General features: G+C 37.9%; 1 protein-coding gene across 10 annotated transcripts in view; it reads right to left on the bottom strand.

Moving 5' to 3' along the window:
• Positions 1-17,025, bottom strand: part of Cnot2 (CCR4-NOT transcription complex subunit 2) — an 85,687-nt gene that overhangs the window by 35,774 nt on the left and 32,888 nt on the right. For 2 of the 10 annotated variants that reach the window (XM_029542643.1, XM_029542640.1), the window contains 2 exons: positions 12,784-12,841; positions 3,742-3,864 (listed from right to left, as the gene is read on the bottom strand). The exons of 2 other annotated variants lie outside the window; for them this stretch is intronic. In XM_029542643.1, coding sequence (XP_029398503.1) covers positions 3,742-3,864; positions 12,784-12,804 — 144 coding nt within the window. In that variant the 5' untranslated portion in view covers positions 12,805-12,841. Of the gene's footprint in view, positions 1-1,762; positions 3,311-3,741; positions 3,865-12,783; positions 13,012-17,025 lie in introns of those variants that run through there. 6 more of the 10 variants (XM_021205848.2, XM_021205847.2, XM_029542641.1 and 3 more) reach the window with 5 other exon arrangements.

Below are 17,025 nucleotides of genomic sequence, written 5' to 3'. Positions count from 1 at the left end.
GTACACTGCTTGTTTTGTAGATTGCATAACTAAGAGTGTTTTGGTTTTTTTTATTACACATTATAGCTATATAGCATCCTTCATTCCACCTCTTAGCCTACAAGAGCCAAGTTACTACCTGGGTTTTAAAGAAAAAAGTTCTCTGGCCCACAATCTGAAATATAAAAGGTATAAAGACAATTGGACAAAAGACAAGTATCTGCCACCTCACTGTTCACACCTTAAATCAGGATACATTTCTGACAGGCATACGTTATAAATCAGGTTATGAAGTAAAACAGGAAAAGAATTATGAACATCTTTAAAAAAAAAAAGAAATGTTATAGGAATATGTTTCCATTTTAATACTAGGTATGGGATATGGTGCTGCTTCAAATATTGTCCACAATAGTTAACTATCATGTCTCGTGCTCTAGCAGGGATGATAATGCGACTGTGTGACATCTGTAATTCTGGGAACTTTTCAGAGGGTATATAAATGCTAGGGTCACAAAAGGGGTGGGGGCTGTTGACTGTTCTTAATTAGTTGCTGCTGGTCACAGTTTAAGTAGTCATATTCAGAAAAACAGGAAGAAATGGGATACCTTGTTGGCAGAGATCAAACAAGCCCCAAGGAACTTGAAGGCCCTACTCAGCAGGAAGGATTTCTAAAGATGACATAGCCCCTTTTTCTTTCTATCCTTTATTCTCTCTTATCTCGTGTTGAAGGATGGAAAAGGGGTGGTGACGAGTGGAAGAAGAACCCATAAACTAGCAAGACTGGCTACAGGAAAGTCCTAGGATTATCTAAACCAGAAAACATTTTTTTAAAAATCCCTTGGCTAGAGATGCTGCTCAGTGGTAGAGGACTTGTCTAGTACTCACAGGGCTCCGTGTTCAACCCTCCACATACATGGAAACAAACAGAAAGCCACACAAAATAATGAAAACTGCAGAAATGATATAAGCTGATTTAACCATTACAAAATGTAGACATATTAAAACATCACATGGTGCTCCCTTAATATGTACAACTTTTATGTTTTCTGTATTAACCATAATATTTTAAAGAGGACGTATCGAAGGATCATTTTTTAATAAAATGATTAATAACTGTAATATAAAAAGAATAAACTAAAGAGGAAATTTTACAAAAAAATACTTGCAACAAAAGAAGAGGTCAAGATCATATCAAGAGAAATACAAGAAGGCACAAACATGAGTGATACAACAACGACATATGGTCACTAACAATTTGGGAAAGACGTCACTCAGTGTGTATTAAATCTGTACTCTACATTTAGAGAACTTTAATATATGCACATTGTTCTGACACACTGAAAGTGAACTGTCTGCCATAGGCTCATGTTTTTGAACACTTGGTCCTCAACTGATGGCACTGTTTGGAAAGGTCGGAGAACCCTGAGTGGAGCCTTCCTACAAGTGAATCACTGGGAGCAGGCCTTGAGGGTTTATAGCCACTTTCTACTGTTCCCACTCTGCTTCCTGACTGTGAATGTGCTGGGATCAGCTGCCAACCTCTACCCTCACACCACTGGCTCCTGGTGCTACACCTTCCCTGCCATGACAGAGTGATCTCCCACAATTGTTGAGTCAGAATAAATCCTCCCTTCCTTAGGTTACTACTCTTTGGTATTCTGTAACAGCAATGAAAAAGGAAACTTATAAACTACTTTGGTCTATATGCCAAGACTTATGAGCTGGTATACTCTCAAAGACATGGGGGACGCAAATGCTGATGAGAGTAAAAGTTATTACGCACATTCTGATGAAAGACGCCACCATGTTCCAGGAATTTTCATTGTAAGAGTTCTGATGAAAATATTTGAAGTATAAAATTACAATTCTAACAGTGAATTAGTCCTAATTAGATTTGAGATATTTTGATATATATGCATACATACTTTTAAAAGTTACAGTCAGCCTATATTGTTTGTGAAAAGAAAAAGGTAATTGCAATAGCAACAATTTTCCATGCAAAGAAACAAAGGTTTTGAGATATTCTTGCTTACAGGGAAAGTCAGAATACAAGCATATTTGTATTGCTTTTGAGTTCATTCTTCATCTGCCTACTATACTACTTCTTAATTTAGCCCTATTATTTCCTGAAGGAAAATATCATTTCTGTGACAACCAATTATTAGAAGAGTATTAATATATGTGAGCCTCTGGGTAAAGTGGATATACTGATTCTGACTTTAAGATCACAGTAGTCCTGGAAGGGAGACATGCCTTATTTTCTAAGTATTTATTTTTGTGAATATAGGTGTTTTGCCTGAGTGTGTATCTGTGTACCACAGGTATGAAGTGCCAAGGAGATCAAAGGAAGGCACTGGACTTCCTGAAACAGGAGTTACAGATTGTTGTGAGTTGCCATATAAGTGTCAGGAATAGAAGCTGGGCCCTCTCCAAAGAGCAGCCAGTGATCTTCACTGCTGAGGCACCGCTCTAGCCCTCACAGACATTTCTTTGTTATTCATTGTCCACATAAGCTCAATTCTGAATTTCAGTTTGAATCTTCACATGTTAATTACATCCTTCCATCAGCATATTCATTACATTTTTCTAGCAAATGCTGCTTTTATTATATACCCACAGTAAAGTGCACAAAATTATAATTTCTGCAATAAAACTATCAAATATTACACCCAAACATTTTTGCATCACTAGTAATTGAGCCAAAGGCTTCTGCTGGTACTAAGAACTTGCTCTACCACCAAACTACACTCCTGACTTTTTAATCTTCAGAATCAACTCTTAAATCAGACACATATAAATAATACTTCAATATAATGCACATCAAATAGAAATAGTGTGATAGTCAAGGAACATTATAAAACTAGGTGGCACTACTCCATATGGTATAAAGGGCACACTAAGGAGAAACAATGCCAATGCACACAAAATTTGGAGGAAAAATACGGTATTGATGATTTATTTCTAAAACAACAAAATTTTCAAATAACAATAATGAAGAAAGACTGGGACTGAGCAAATGGGATAGGTTCCTAATGTTAAGTTAGGTTGACCTTCTAAAAATTGGTGAGTGAATTAGTAATAACATATTTTAAACATTTAAAACAGAACTGAGAACACTGCTAAAGAAATTAGGAAATAGCAAATTTATAAAGCATGGGAAGGAAAAAAGCAGCCGACCAGATACACAGCCTCAGAATATGACTGATTTTACTAAAAGGTATACAAACTATAATAAAAGGACTTAAATTCATTTATTGTAAAATATCCTATAAATTTAACAACTTTCATGTGGAAGGAATTATTGACCCACTAGTCTTCCAAAGCATACCTATACTGTATAATCTATACTTTATAATCTATACAGTACCAAAGACTTTCAACTGTAGTCTCTGTAGCTGTGGAGAAGGGCATTCTTAACTTGCATGCAAGAATTACAGCCAAGATGTACAAATGTGCTCGCTTAACTTTGTAAGTATACTTGCTTTATTATTTAAAAAAAAAAAAAAAAGACTTCTCATGAAACAAAACCCAGATTACCTCCAAGTTAGTCTTTAGCCCATGTCCTTGAGTACTTCCTATAACAACATTATTATTGCTTAAGAATCACAGGACACTAATGTTTCCCATGGCAAAGCAAGGTTTATCTGTTTGTCCCCAGGACCTACACCTACGCTGAGCACAGACAATCCCCTGGCATTCACACGCTCCTCCTCCAGGGAACACGACCCAGCACCGCTGCTGAGGAGACACAGCGTAACTTACATCTTTCTCTGACCGATGTGGGAACATAGAAGACTGGCTGTAGTACATGTTCTCATCATGGTAGTCGCTGTCCACCCCCTCTACAAACTTCTTTCTTGAAGCACCAAACATGCTGTTTGTCACCTAGACAAAAATATTACTTTTATCAAGAGTAGTATTTCGGAAAAGTCTGGCTTTACTTTCCCCCTACAGAAACAAAATGAGTACGTACTGCTACAATCCTGAAACAGATTAACTAAGGGTGATGGGACTAAGATAAAGATACAAATCTGACTATATGGTATAATTTCACCGCCCCACATACAACAAAATTACTTATTGCTGAATAATTATAGCTCCAAATACAATTTTTTCAAACAAAGTTTTCTTTTCCTTTTAAAATGTCCAAGTCTTCACATACGAAACTATGTGCTAATACTGTGTGTACTTTCGAATGTTGACGAGTGTGGGGGCTTACGGTGGTACAGCATTTTTTAATCACCATGGGAAGGCATTCTGGAATTTATGTCAAGTCACAACTACCTAGACATACAACAAAATCAACTTATTATATTGGTATAAACTTATGATGCTTTGTTTACTGCTTACTCTTTTGCTTCTAACATCTTTATAAAAACTTTAACAATTATAAGCTTATACCAAAATCTACAAAAAATCTATGCAATTTTTTTAAGTTTCCAAAACTATCAGCTGGCCAACATGATCTTTCTGTTTCAGTGTTGTTACTACATAGGCTTTCTGTTTCTGTTTTGTTTCTATATAAGCACTCACAATACAGCCCAGACTGGTCTTCAATTCCCAATCTTCTCACCTCAGAGCTCTGGGATTACAAGAAGGTGTCATTTAAGTCTAGCCACATGAGGAAATTAAGGTCAGTATGTCTTCTACCTCCTACCACATACTCAAGTTTAGAGACTTGAATAACGTAACTAAATATTTTTTAAAGATTTATTTATTATTATATCTAAGTCCACTGTAGCTGTCTTCAGATGCACCAGAGGAACGTCAGATCTCATTACAGATGGTGGTGAGCCAACATGTGGTTGCTGGGATTTGAACTCAGGACCTTCGGAAGAACAGTTAGTACTCTTAACCACTGAGCCATCTCTCCAGCCTGTAACTATATTTTCTAAGTATACTCAAATCAAATTTAATGTCTTGGTCACTCACTATAGCTAAGGTTATTCTCTTCAAACAAGAACTAAATATTTTCAGAGAAGGGCCATACATGCCTGTGATGATTTGACTATGCTTGCCTCAGGGAGTGGCATTGTTAGGTGTGGCCTTGGAATAGGTGTGTCACTGTGGGCATGGGCTTTAATACCCTTGTCCTAGATGCCTGGAATTCAGTCTTCCACTAGCAGCCTTCAGACCTCCTGCACCATGCCTGCCTGGATGCTGCCATGCTTCCCACCTTGATGATAATGGGCTGAACCTCTGAACCTGTGAGCCAGCCCCCATTAAATGTTGTCCTTATGAGAACTGCCTTGGTCACAGTGTCTGCTCACAGCAGTAAACCCTGACTAAGACAACGCCCATTCATCAAACTTCTAAGTGCTTTTTTTTCTTATATGGAGGCAAAAACATCCTTTCCTGGGTTTAATTTCAGAAAATAAACAGTTTCAAAAAATTTAGATCCAGTACATATGCTATTTTAATTTGCTTTGGAAACATTACAAATATACTTAAAATTTTCTTTACAGGACCTTTGCTAATGAGCTCTACTTCTAAGAAAGAATAAACATGGATAAAAGCATGTAACGTGCATAGTTCAATATCTAGGCATCTTCCACTAAATTTACACTCATGAATGAATTAAAAATAATCCAAAGTAAACTTTACTTTGAACTATTTTACATATTATCATTAAGGCCAGTTCTAAATTCTTAAAATTCCTGGAATTCCTAAAATTTGAAAACTGAAATTAATTATATAGAATAAATCACCCTAATACCACGAAAATAAAATGTCTCCCATAAAACACAGAAATGCATATCCCCTACCAATACTGCCTTTTCTCAACTGAGTACAGGGGTCGGGTATAAAGGGAGACAAGTGTGGTGAGAGGGAGAAGGGAAAAGTACATGTCAGTGAGAATACTAATCATTGACAGGGCATCATAACAATAGTCACTGTTGTACCCTGACAAGCCCAGGGGTGACATACTTCTCATCCATGGCAAAATAGAAAGGGGAGGGGGCATTATTTTTCTTAAAGCCAGATGTATTTTAAAGAACGTGCAGGCCTTCATTCTACACACGAGGGACCAGAATAGCAAAAATGTTTTAGAATGAGTAAGCATAATAAAAATGGAAAGAAAAAAAAAAGGAGGGAAAATAAAAAACCACAGGGCAACGCTTATAGAAAGAGCCCTCAATAGAGGCAAATCCCTCTGGGGTATGATTGCTGTATTACAGGCTGCATTCCATACTGTGTGTGGAAATTTAAGTGATACACCAGTGAGGGCTACTATATATCAAATAGAACACAGTAAGACTGCAGACTTTCTATTTTATCTATGTGAGATGGAAAAATCAAGAGCTATGGTATCTGGAGAGGCTCAGAAGAGTGACATAATTTACCATATGTTTATAACTGATCCTGAGTTGTGTGTGAAAATGGACTGTGTACGGATGGAGCAGGGAGGATGAGTTAGGAAAGTGGTGATACAGGATGATGGTCAAGGCTACAAAGGAGGCAGATGTGGCAAGAGATGACTATCCAGTAAAAGATACTGGATAAAAGATGACTGGATACTCTAAAGATAAGGATGAGTGGATACATGTAGGCATTAAAAAGAAAAATATTTACTTTTTTTCTGCAAAGAATAAGGGGAATCTAGAAACCACATTCTGTCAATGAGAAAGTGTATGTCAAGGTTATAATGAAACGTCTCACTATATCGTATAAATGAAGTCAATTTTGTAAATATTTTTTAAAAGAATAGTTTAAATTAAGTAACATTTCCTCTTTATATCAGAAACAAGGTTTGCTACATTCTTTGGTCAAGGGCTTACACTGCAAACTGACTTCTTCTTGAGTCTCAGAGCAGATTATAAAATGCACAAACATTCCCCTAGGAATGATGTTATATACCAAAATGTAATATTTCTCATATGGGAAACACTGAATCAAACATTTTCATCATTCCTTTGACTTAATAAGTTATATATTTCTAAAAGTACACAGATAAGTTAGTATAAGCTAACCTTTCTTTACCAAGCTCATTCTTCAAAAAGAATTCTTTTGTCTCAGAAAGTACAGAGAACTATGCTGGGGCAGAATGGAGGCACTAAGCTGGCCTGGACGTCCAACTGTACTATGTTATTACTTAGGAGGGCACAGTACCCAATTCAGATTCCTGTGATAGTCTTTCTTTCTTTCTTTCTTTCTTTCTCTTTCTCTCTCTCTCTCTCTCTCTCTCTCTCTCTCTCTCTCTCTCTCTCTCTCTCTTTCTAGATTTTTTTTATTTTATTTATAAGAGTAGAGAGTAGCTGTCTTCAGACATACCAGAAGAGGGCATCAGATCCTATTATAAATGTTTGTGAGTCACCATGTGGTTGATGGGAATTGAACTTGGGACTTCTGGATGAGCAGTCAGTGCTCTTAACCTCTGAGCCATCTCTCAAACCCCTTCCTATGGTATTCTTAGTATTTTAAGTGCACCAAATCACAGCCAGCCTCAGTAAGTCTGAATAATTACAAAAAAAAAAATTTCAAAACTTTTCAAGTTTAGCTAATCTAACCAGCAATTTCAGAGATGACATTATCTAAGAGACTGTGATAGAGAAGGGGTGGTGGCAGGGCTCTAAGGTTTGTAAATGGTCGGGAAAATAATGCTAGAGTACTCTGTAAACTTGAAAATACATATGTGGCTTTATACAGAACCAGAAGCAAGAGCTGGAAATAGGAAAAGAAGGATGGACTAGGTGCAGCTATAGCCAAAGAATAACAATACTTGGCAAACAGCATGCCTTCCATCAACATCTCTAGGGTCCAATCTTTCCTGAAATCCAGAATGCTGGGCATAGAATTGATCCCTGAGAAAAAAAAATCATTTTGTGAATAAGGGATCCTTTCCTGGCAACAAATACAGAATGATTTTAAAACCTTTCTCAAATCATAACTGAAGGTTCTAGCATTTGTATTCCCAAAGTGTAACTTCCTCAATGGAGACAAATTTAAATAAAACTGATGCACCAACTCATAACCTTCCATTTTCTCTACACACCCAGCAAGTCCTACTTTTATGGTACCAGGGCTTTTCTAACTGACTGCTTTTTTTCCTTCTTACATGTATCTTATGCAATGTTCAAGAAACTACATTCATTCTGAAAAACCCCACTTGACTAATGACAAACTTGAATAAAAGCTGTAGTCTTGAACAAGCTGACAATCTGGTTAGGCACATTTGTGAATGAACTTTGAAATTCAAATATAAGGTCATAAGCCTGTCTAAGGAAAAGTGAATGAGTGCAATGTCTGAACAAACCCTTAACCAATTAAAGTAAAATGGAAGAAGAGCAAATTCAGAGAGACCTAGGAAAGAGCCCAGCAAGGAGAGAAACCTGGGAAACTGGAACTTTCAACTCATGCAGGTATTGCAGCACACAGAATTCCAGCCCTTGGGAGACAGAAGCAGGAAGTTCTGGAATTCATCTAGGCCAGCTTTGGATACATGAAGCTTGACTCAAAAACAGCACTCCCCCAAAACAACAACAACAACACCACCTCCACAAATTCCAAGCCAAACAAACCCCTCTCTATACGGCAAGCACAACAGGTTGTGAGGAGAGTGCTGGGTGAGCAAAGCAGGCCCTCCAGTGCTAGGTCAACAGGGCAGAGGACAGACAAAGGCAGCACGCACTTCTGCCTATGTGATCTCAGCAATCAGCCTAAGCTACTCAAACTCCAAATACTTTAAGTATCTACAACATCACCAGCTTTCTATCTCTGCTGCAGTTTACTAGCACAAGGTACTCCAACAGCATCCAAACAGGTAGCTATCTATTTGTTCTTCATTTTTCTTAAATCTACTTTCCTCCATCTAAGCAATTTAAGTGAAATTTTATGTTCATGAATTTGATCAAATTTCTTCAACAAATAAATAAGCTGTGTAATCAATCTCTCTGACCTCTCTTTAAAAAAGCCTTCCCTCCCACCATTAAACTATGGGCAAACCTTCAGTTTCTCAAATTCCTTTCTACTCCAGCCTTTGTACACATGGCTGTCTCTAAAGTGTTCTTGCTCACTGCTCACTCGCTCTTTGAAATTTTAATGCTAAACTACAAGGTCTGCTCTTCTTAATCAGTAAAAAGAAAGCACGTTATCTATCATAACCATAATTGTAAAATGACTCTTCTATCAGTTCTGATTCAGGCAAAGCCAGGTAGTGCTCACATCTAACCCCTAGCATTTTAGAGGCAGAGGCAGTTGGAGCAGCCTGGTTGGTTTATATGGCAAGTTCGTGTACAGCTGGGGCTACACAGTGAAGATCTGTTGCAAACAAGCAAAGCTTATTCATACCATCATTACAACGCAAAGCTAGCAAGCAGCATCCCGTGGGTTTTTGTTTTTTGGGTTTTTTTGTTGTTGTTGTTGTTGTTGTTTTTGAGACAGGTTTCTCTGTGTAGCCCTAGCTGTCCTGGAATTCACTTTGTAGACCAGGCTGGNCTCGAACTCAAAAATCCGCCTGCCTCTGCCTCCCAAGTGCTGGGATTAAAGGTGTGCGCCACCACCACCTGGCGCATCCCGTGTTTTTTAATCAAGAAAAACTCAGGACTGGAAGTTAAGTAACCTGCTCTAGACTGCATTTGATAAGTACACAGACAGGCTGTGATCCTAAGCTATTAAGCATTTCCCCTTTAAGCACCATAATCGACCCACAATCAAACATAAATACAACTTATCATTTATAGTGTTTTCTTCATAAAACATTAAGGGTGTTAAGGTTCAACATAATTATCAACAAAAAGGAAGGTCCTTACTTTGTGAAGAGCAACAAAGAAAGCAAGGTAGCTATAATCACATATTACTACAGAAAGACCACTGTACAAAACGATGGGCTGATTATACACCAGAGACAGCACAGTCTATACAACACCAATCACATCTATTTTAAGGAAATTCACATTAATTTTAGCATAAAAATAATTGAACAAGTAGCAATGGATTAATTTCAAGTGACTGTTGCTGGGCATAGAAAGGAGGCCTGAATTAGACCAAAACCCTCAAACTGGGCTGAGGCGGTTGCTCAGTTGTAGGGTTGATTCTCAGCACTGTGGGGCTAGAGGAGGATGAGGGAGGAGATAGGGGGAGGATGTGAAGGAAAAAAATGTGAGAAAAATATTACCCAAGGAGAACTTCAAGTAGAAATGAATACAAAAATTAACATATACCAATTTTCTTCATTTCAAATAAACTAACATATTACTTTCTAGAGTGAATTGAATTTAATCTTTCAAGAAATTAAGATGACTGTAAGCAAACATTAAATTTCATTCTGAAGCTAATAATCCAGACCCTGATGATCAATAGATAAGACAGATCTAGAAAGAGGAGTCAGTCCCCTATGGCTTCCTTTTGCTGTCATAAAAATCATTCATCCTATTACAGTACAAGAGGCAGCTGGGCCTGCTATGTGGATGCTTCTGCAGCACCAGCCCTTGAGTTTTTGGCATGCCTAACTAACAAAGAAAGGCTTTGTCTCAAAACAGACAAAAACCCAGCAAAGACCAGAAACTCCTCGACAAACAGCACAGCCAGGCAGAGCCCACATCTGCACTAGCAGGCCCACGGTTTCTGGGGCACTCTCATGTTCCTCCTACTATGGAATTTGCACTGGGAGTGCTCAGGGTGTGGAGAGAATGGCAAACCTGCCCCTTTCTTAGGGTTTATGGGGTATGTTGGCAAGTTACTTTAATTGCTAATACAGAATTTAACTTGCTTTGTCAGTTCAATACACTCTACAAACACTCAGGTTCTCTCCTGTCTACCAAGTAGGGAAAAGGCATACAAACAATAACAAATTTATCCAACTTTACCAAGAAGTATTAATTAGCATTGGAAACTATCCATGAGGAGTCAGTCTGTCAGATTAAATCTTACTGCAGGGGTGCCCAAATTCCAGGTCATTAAAACTATGTGAAATATTGTACGGTTGCAATATTGTAATCTAAGAGAATTTTGACTTAGCAACATACTGAGATTTTCAACCAGCTATGTTGATTCTCAATTATTATAAATAGTTCTATTAATTTCTGAGAACCCCCTCCCAAATTTCAGCCAAAAATCAGTTCTAATTTCTGATGCAAATTTATAGCCTAGAAATCAAAGCCAACAATGTTACTGTTTTAGTAAATGTAAAACGTTCAATAAGTAAATAACAACGGGCAAGTAAATGCTGAAGCAGGCAAGGGAAGAACAACAGGAGACTGGATGGAGAAGTGCTTTAAACCCAGGGCCTGCAAACACCTGTGCTTCATCATTCTGGAGAACACATGTCTTAATAGTCCTTTCCAAGGGTTTCAGAAATAGTCTGTCTATTTTTGAATAAATAATACAAATGGAAAGTGTGTCCAAGGTCTGAAAGCAAAGGTGAGAAGAGACAATCTTCTGAATGTGAAACTTGGCGGCTGGTGCCTGCAGCAGCCTTTCTGGATGGCATTTCCAAACAGATATGCCATAGTAGTGCATGTGCTCCCAAAAGCATTAACCAAAATGCCTCCTCCTAAAATTTGATCATGATTCAAAGTAAATAAATTCATTTTGTGTTTTTTTTCACATGTTCTTAAATTTTTTTAAAAAATTATTTTTTTTAAGATTTATTTATTATATGTAAGTACACTGTAACTGTCTTCAGACACTCCAGAAGAGGGCGTTGGATCTTGTTACAGATGGTTATGAGCCATCACGTGGTTGCTGGGATTTGAACTCCAGACCTTTGGAAGAACAGTCGGGTGCTCTTACCCACTGAGCCATCTCACCAGCCCATGTTCTTAAATTTTTACTTATCAATAATCCTTATGCAGGTTCAAATCCAAATCATAAAACACTTTGAAAGAAAAATATACATTATATAACCAAAGCTCTACATCATAATAATGTTAATCTATGGGAGAAAAGGTGTGGTCCATCTACCCACTAAAGAATCATCTCTTAACTAGTACTGTAAAAAGCTGATTGAAACCTCATAGGACAGCCAGTACGTCCATCTTAAATACAGAGCTTAAAACTATAAAATATAAATGAGAGAACAGCAGAAAAGCTTCTGTGTTTAGAATACAAGACAAGCCCTCTACACAACAAAAAGATGCTCTGTTTCAAGTATATTAATGCATTTCTTAAAAGGAGTGGGGAAACTAATCTAATACTTTGCTGAGGGGTATGTATTCCTACATAGATCTCAGGAAAAATAAAACTTTAGAACTTAACAGAGATAAACCATTGAGAAAGTTAGTGATTTAAAGATCGTAACACCAAGAAAATACTTCAACTATCCTAGATCTTAGGAAGAATTTGTTTTCCTGGGTTTAATTTCAAATGTCTTGTGTGCTCAAGGATCTGCACATCACAAGCTATGAATTGCAGGGAACAAATGCTCTTCAAAGGAACTTGCTGAACTGTGTGTAGATGCCATGCCTTAACTGTACCCTATTGATTACTTTTGTTCATGTTTCAAACCCTGAATGGCAGAATGTCCCAGGCCTCCTGTCACGATTGCAAAGAAAACATGTTTGGAATTTCTCTTGTGGGGAGTCAAACCACAGCTACCTGGTTAACTCCCCAGGAAAGACAGCACACACTTAAGGCATCAGACTTGAAGGACAAACTAGTGGTCTGTGAATTTGTCTTTCTTGTTTTCTTAGCTTCCTTTCTGAACACTAGACTTTTATCTAATAATTTACACGATAACTTTATGAAGAAAAGACAAAAAAACATTTCTAAACAAAATGACTCACTGGCAAGATGGCCCCACCCACCCTCAAAATACCAATGAATAATAGAGCACTGTTAAGCCCAGCTTCCCCGCCATCTACTTACCTGTGCAACTTCTTTCAACATTTGCTACTCTGGGGATGGGAAAGCTCAGAGCTGGAGGCTGAAGTGAAGAAGGAAAGGTTGGAGGGTGAGCCATGGCACCAGCCCCACACTAGGAGCTCCCCTGAGATATTACAGCAGGGTTGACACCATAGCTCTGAAGTTCAAACTCCAGCAAACGATAAGAAAGGAGTCCAACCAGAACATGATAAACGATGGGATTCTTCTGCTCTTTGAAAAATAAGGAAATCATGCTATAAAGATCTGAATGTCCAGTATCAACATTATGACTCCCTGTTTATCTCTTCATATTCCCAACCCCAGAATCATCTTTCAGACTGCTTCAAAATACTAATTAAAACAACCTAAAAAGGGCAAAGCTCTGAACACTTTCCCAAAATATGCAGGGATAGGGCTTACCTGGCCTTGGTGAAATCATGCTAGTAAAGTGTGTTCAAATGCGCTGCCTAGCCACTCCTTACACTCTTGTTCTCTTGAGTACTCAACATTAGCTCTATGCTCTCGTTATGTTAGCACCATCAGTCAACAGAATGAAAGTTGGGTTACAGACAGAACCAGTGAACTCTTAAAAATGAGAGACCTTTTGGTTTAATTATATTCTTTGGGAAGAAATTAATTCCTCAAGTGTTTCTATGTTGACAAACAAATAAGGACCTGTCCAACAGGGAATCACTTTAATCAAATAATAAAATGTTAAGTATTTTAAGGTGGGTGATGTGGTGCACACCTGAAGCCCCAGCACTGCAGAGGCTGTAGGAAAGTCACTGTAAATTGACACCACCAGCATTTTAAAGCAATCTGATGACAGAAGATGAGATTTTTCAATAAAAAATCTACTCTGTGGGAACGAGTGCTAGAGACTGAACCCAGCACATGCTAGGCAAGTGCTTTATGACTGAACTATACCCCATCCTAGTGAAACTTTACATTGTCACTCACATGTGTATATTTGTTTAATAATATAGAAGCAAAATGATTTAAAGATAAATGCATTCTATTATATGCGTGCTATTTCAAAATGATAATAATATGGCTATCAATGAAGATCATGTTATTCTAAAATTCTTGTATTTATATAGGTAGATAGATAAATAGATAGGAAGGATAGATCAATCGATCGATAGATAGGAAAGATAGATAAATAGATAGATAGACAGACAGACAGACAGACAGACAGACACATCAGAATCCTGGATTAGGTGTAGTGCAGTTAAAAATGTGGAGTATTCATTCAATCAGGGAAGATGGTTTAAAATTAATCTAAATATTTGGTCACATAAATTAATTTAGCAAATGATTATTCACCATCTGCAATGTCAAGTTCTAGATGATGCATACCACACTTCAGAATTTTCTCTACAGAACAGAGGAACCCTGCAAATAAAGGGCAGTAGAGACAGTTTCAAGCAGCTGCCTGCAGCAGTGCTGACTGGCGGGCAGGCCCCCGGCCTGTGCCTTACCCTTTGCTGCTCCTCTCCCCTCCTCTTCCTGCGCTCCTGATACACTACTGTCCTCCTTTGGCTGCTCATACACAGGGACATCCCAGTGTACAGATGTGGTACTTAGGAGCTCCCCTAGAAACAGCCCCAGCCTCACCCATTTCAGTTGCTCAATCACTTGTCTACTTTCATTAAGTTTTACTACTTGGTTTTGTTGCTGTTATTTTGTGTTACCTAGTCCTTATGTCTTTCATAATACCAATGCCATGTCATATACATTGGAAAACGTCTCCTGGTTTTGACTGAAATATTTGAATGCTTCATCGTCAAGTGTTATGCCCTTTTTGTGTTTCCAATATGCTAATGTATGATGCTAACATTTATTCTAGGTGGTGTTAGCCTTGACCTTGATTAAGTTGGTCCATCAACCACCAGCTTTCTCTACGGTTTACTGCTACTTCAGCATTAAAAAAATAAATACTAGTGTCTGCATGCTGGATGAGCCACTGATAAGTAAGAGCTCTGTTTGTATATGATGCTGCTTTGTACTGAAAGCAAACAAACCTTGAGGTATAATTAAAGAGTAAACTGCAATTTTATTTGAGACAAACGGGAAAAGAGGCACTTAATCTCACATAGGTTTTCTCTCACAGCTTTTACCTTTGAATTAGAGTTTCAAAGCATTTAAGGCATAGAGGATAACATCATCATGGTGACAAGCAATGGTGTTCAGAGGACTTCCCACTAAGGATGGCGTTCACCCACACACTCTGTGCCCCTGCTGCTGACTACACCTCTTGGCTACATTTGTTAAAGTGAGTGCTTTTGTAAAGTAAACCAATTGTCTTTAAAGGCTCTCTCTTAAATCTGAACACTGTTGATGACTGCACACAGCCAGCCCACAGGACACCAGCGGGGATGAGAGGACTGGCACACCCTTACCTACCTATCACACCTTTAAAGCATCACCACAGTGCCGTCATCCGGACAAAAAAAGATTTAAAACTCCACATGCCAAAATCCAGACCTTAGTATTTCTTGTCTGAAATATGGCCTTTACAGTTTTTCCTTGAAAAAAAAAAATCTGATTTTCATTAAAAAGTATAACTTGAGGAGGGAAAAGAAATTGTGGTCTCAATTAAAAAATTAAGAAACACTGTTAACTTCAGCTAGCAGAGCAAATGACAACTATGTCTGAGCCTATTATACACTATATGGAATGGGAAAATTCAAAGAAAATGGTCTGGTTTTTTGCTTTAGGTTAAACGGATCAGGACATGACAACTTGGATTTTGTCAATCTGTAGTATGTTTCTTTCCAAATGGTATTTTTAAGTGGTCAGATCTGGTGTGACAATTTTGAATTGCATATTATATATTGTCTTTTACAACAGAAAGCATCTGAGTCAAAAGCATAAACACAAAATCTTATGCCTACTATTCAGAATGATTAATTTAGCTTCTCAATTAATTTGTCATGTCAAAGAATGAAATATTAAAACTTCCAGTTCAGCCAGGATGGACTAATAGGAAAAATTTCTTTTCATGAACAGTTTAAAAATGGATAAAATACAGAGGCAAGAATATTGGTAGGTCAAGGCCTGTCTCTCACTTAAAAAAAAAAAAAAATAGAAAAAATATTCTAGCAATAGTTCTCAGGCATTGGGCAACAACTGTGCTTCCTAGCTGACTCAGTGAGCTTTCAGGCTAATGAGGAGGGAGCCTGGTGGGTAGAGTTCCCAAATCAGAAAATTAGAGCTCAGTCAGGGTAGTCCAAGTCATCTAAAGTAAGTAGGCTAAGAGTTAGACAGGATGAGTTGCACAGAGAAGCAGCTCAAGAAAACTGGAGAAGGTTCCCATAAGCCTTCAATGCAGTCAAGATCAACAAGCATGGAACCAAGCCAAAAAAGGTAGGGAGAGAACCACCTGAAAGAAAGAGAACCCGATCCTAGGGCTACCTGCCGCTGGAGTAAATATCACTTATGTTCCAGAAGCAGAGCAGGAAACACTAACTCAAGGGAAAATACTAGCTTTGTGGTTGAAGAAAACCAGCCCTACCTAAAATCTATTGTTTCTCTTTACTGATTTTTAAAAAGGTAGAGACAGACAAGAGAAGGGTCTCACAAGGGCCAACGTCCCTAAGTAATATTAACTCCGTCCCCAGTAAACGTCAGGAATTTTAACACAAATACTAAAAAATATATACGACAACAAAACCACAGGGGGTGGGGCCACACAACTATGCCAAGTAGCAGTGAAGTCAGTCAGAGTGGAGAACATGCAGAAAAACCTCAAAAAAAAAAAAAAAAAAAAAAAAAAAAAAAAAAAAAAAAAAAAAAAATCAACAGAAATGTTCTACTGATTCCAATGACACTGATGGCAGAATTAGTGGACAGTGACAACAGAAGACCAAGCAGCATGCTAAGTCAGAGCATGAAGACGCAGTGCTCAAAGGCCCACTTAAGAAAACAGGCCAGGGAAAGAGTAGTAAATTGGGGACTAGAGAGAGACTTTCAGGGCGACTTTGCATGTAAGTGATTGAGTCCCATAGAACAAAGTATAAAGAACATTTGAGGGAGGACCAAAATGAACAAACAAAACCAAACCAAAGAAACAAACAAAACAAAATTGATAAAACCCATAAACACAAGAAATTCCAAGCGCCGGAGTCATGAAGAAAATTATGTCAGAACCAAAACCATACATTAAATAGAGAAAGATAGATACCAACAACTTTTTTTTTTCACTACAAATAAGTCAGAAGATAGTGGAGTGCCATTTTTAAA

Source organism: Mus pahari, chromosome 9 (genome assembly GCF_900095145.1).
Source record: "Mus pahari chromosome 9, PAHARI_EIJ_v1.1, whole genome shotgun sequence".
In the NCBI taxonomy this organism is placed as follows: Eukaryota; Metazoa; Chordata; class Mammalia; order Rodentia; family Muridae; genus Mus; species Mus pahari.
The sequence above is the reverse complement of the archived record's forward strand: the minus strand, read 5'-3'. Positions and strand labels throughout refer to the sequence as shown.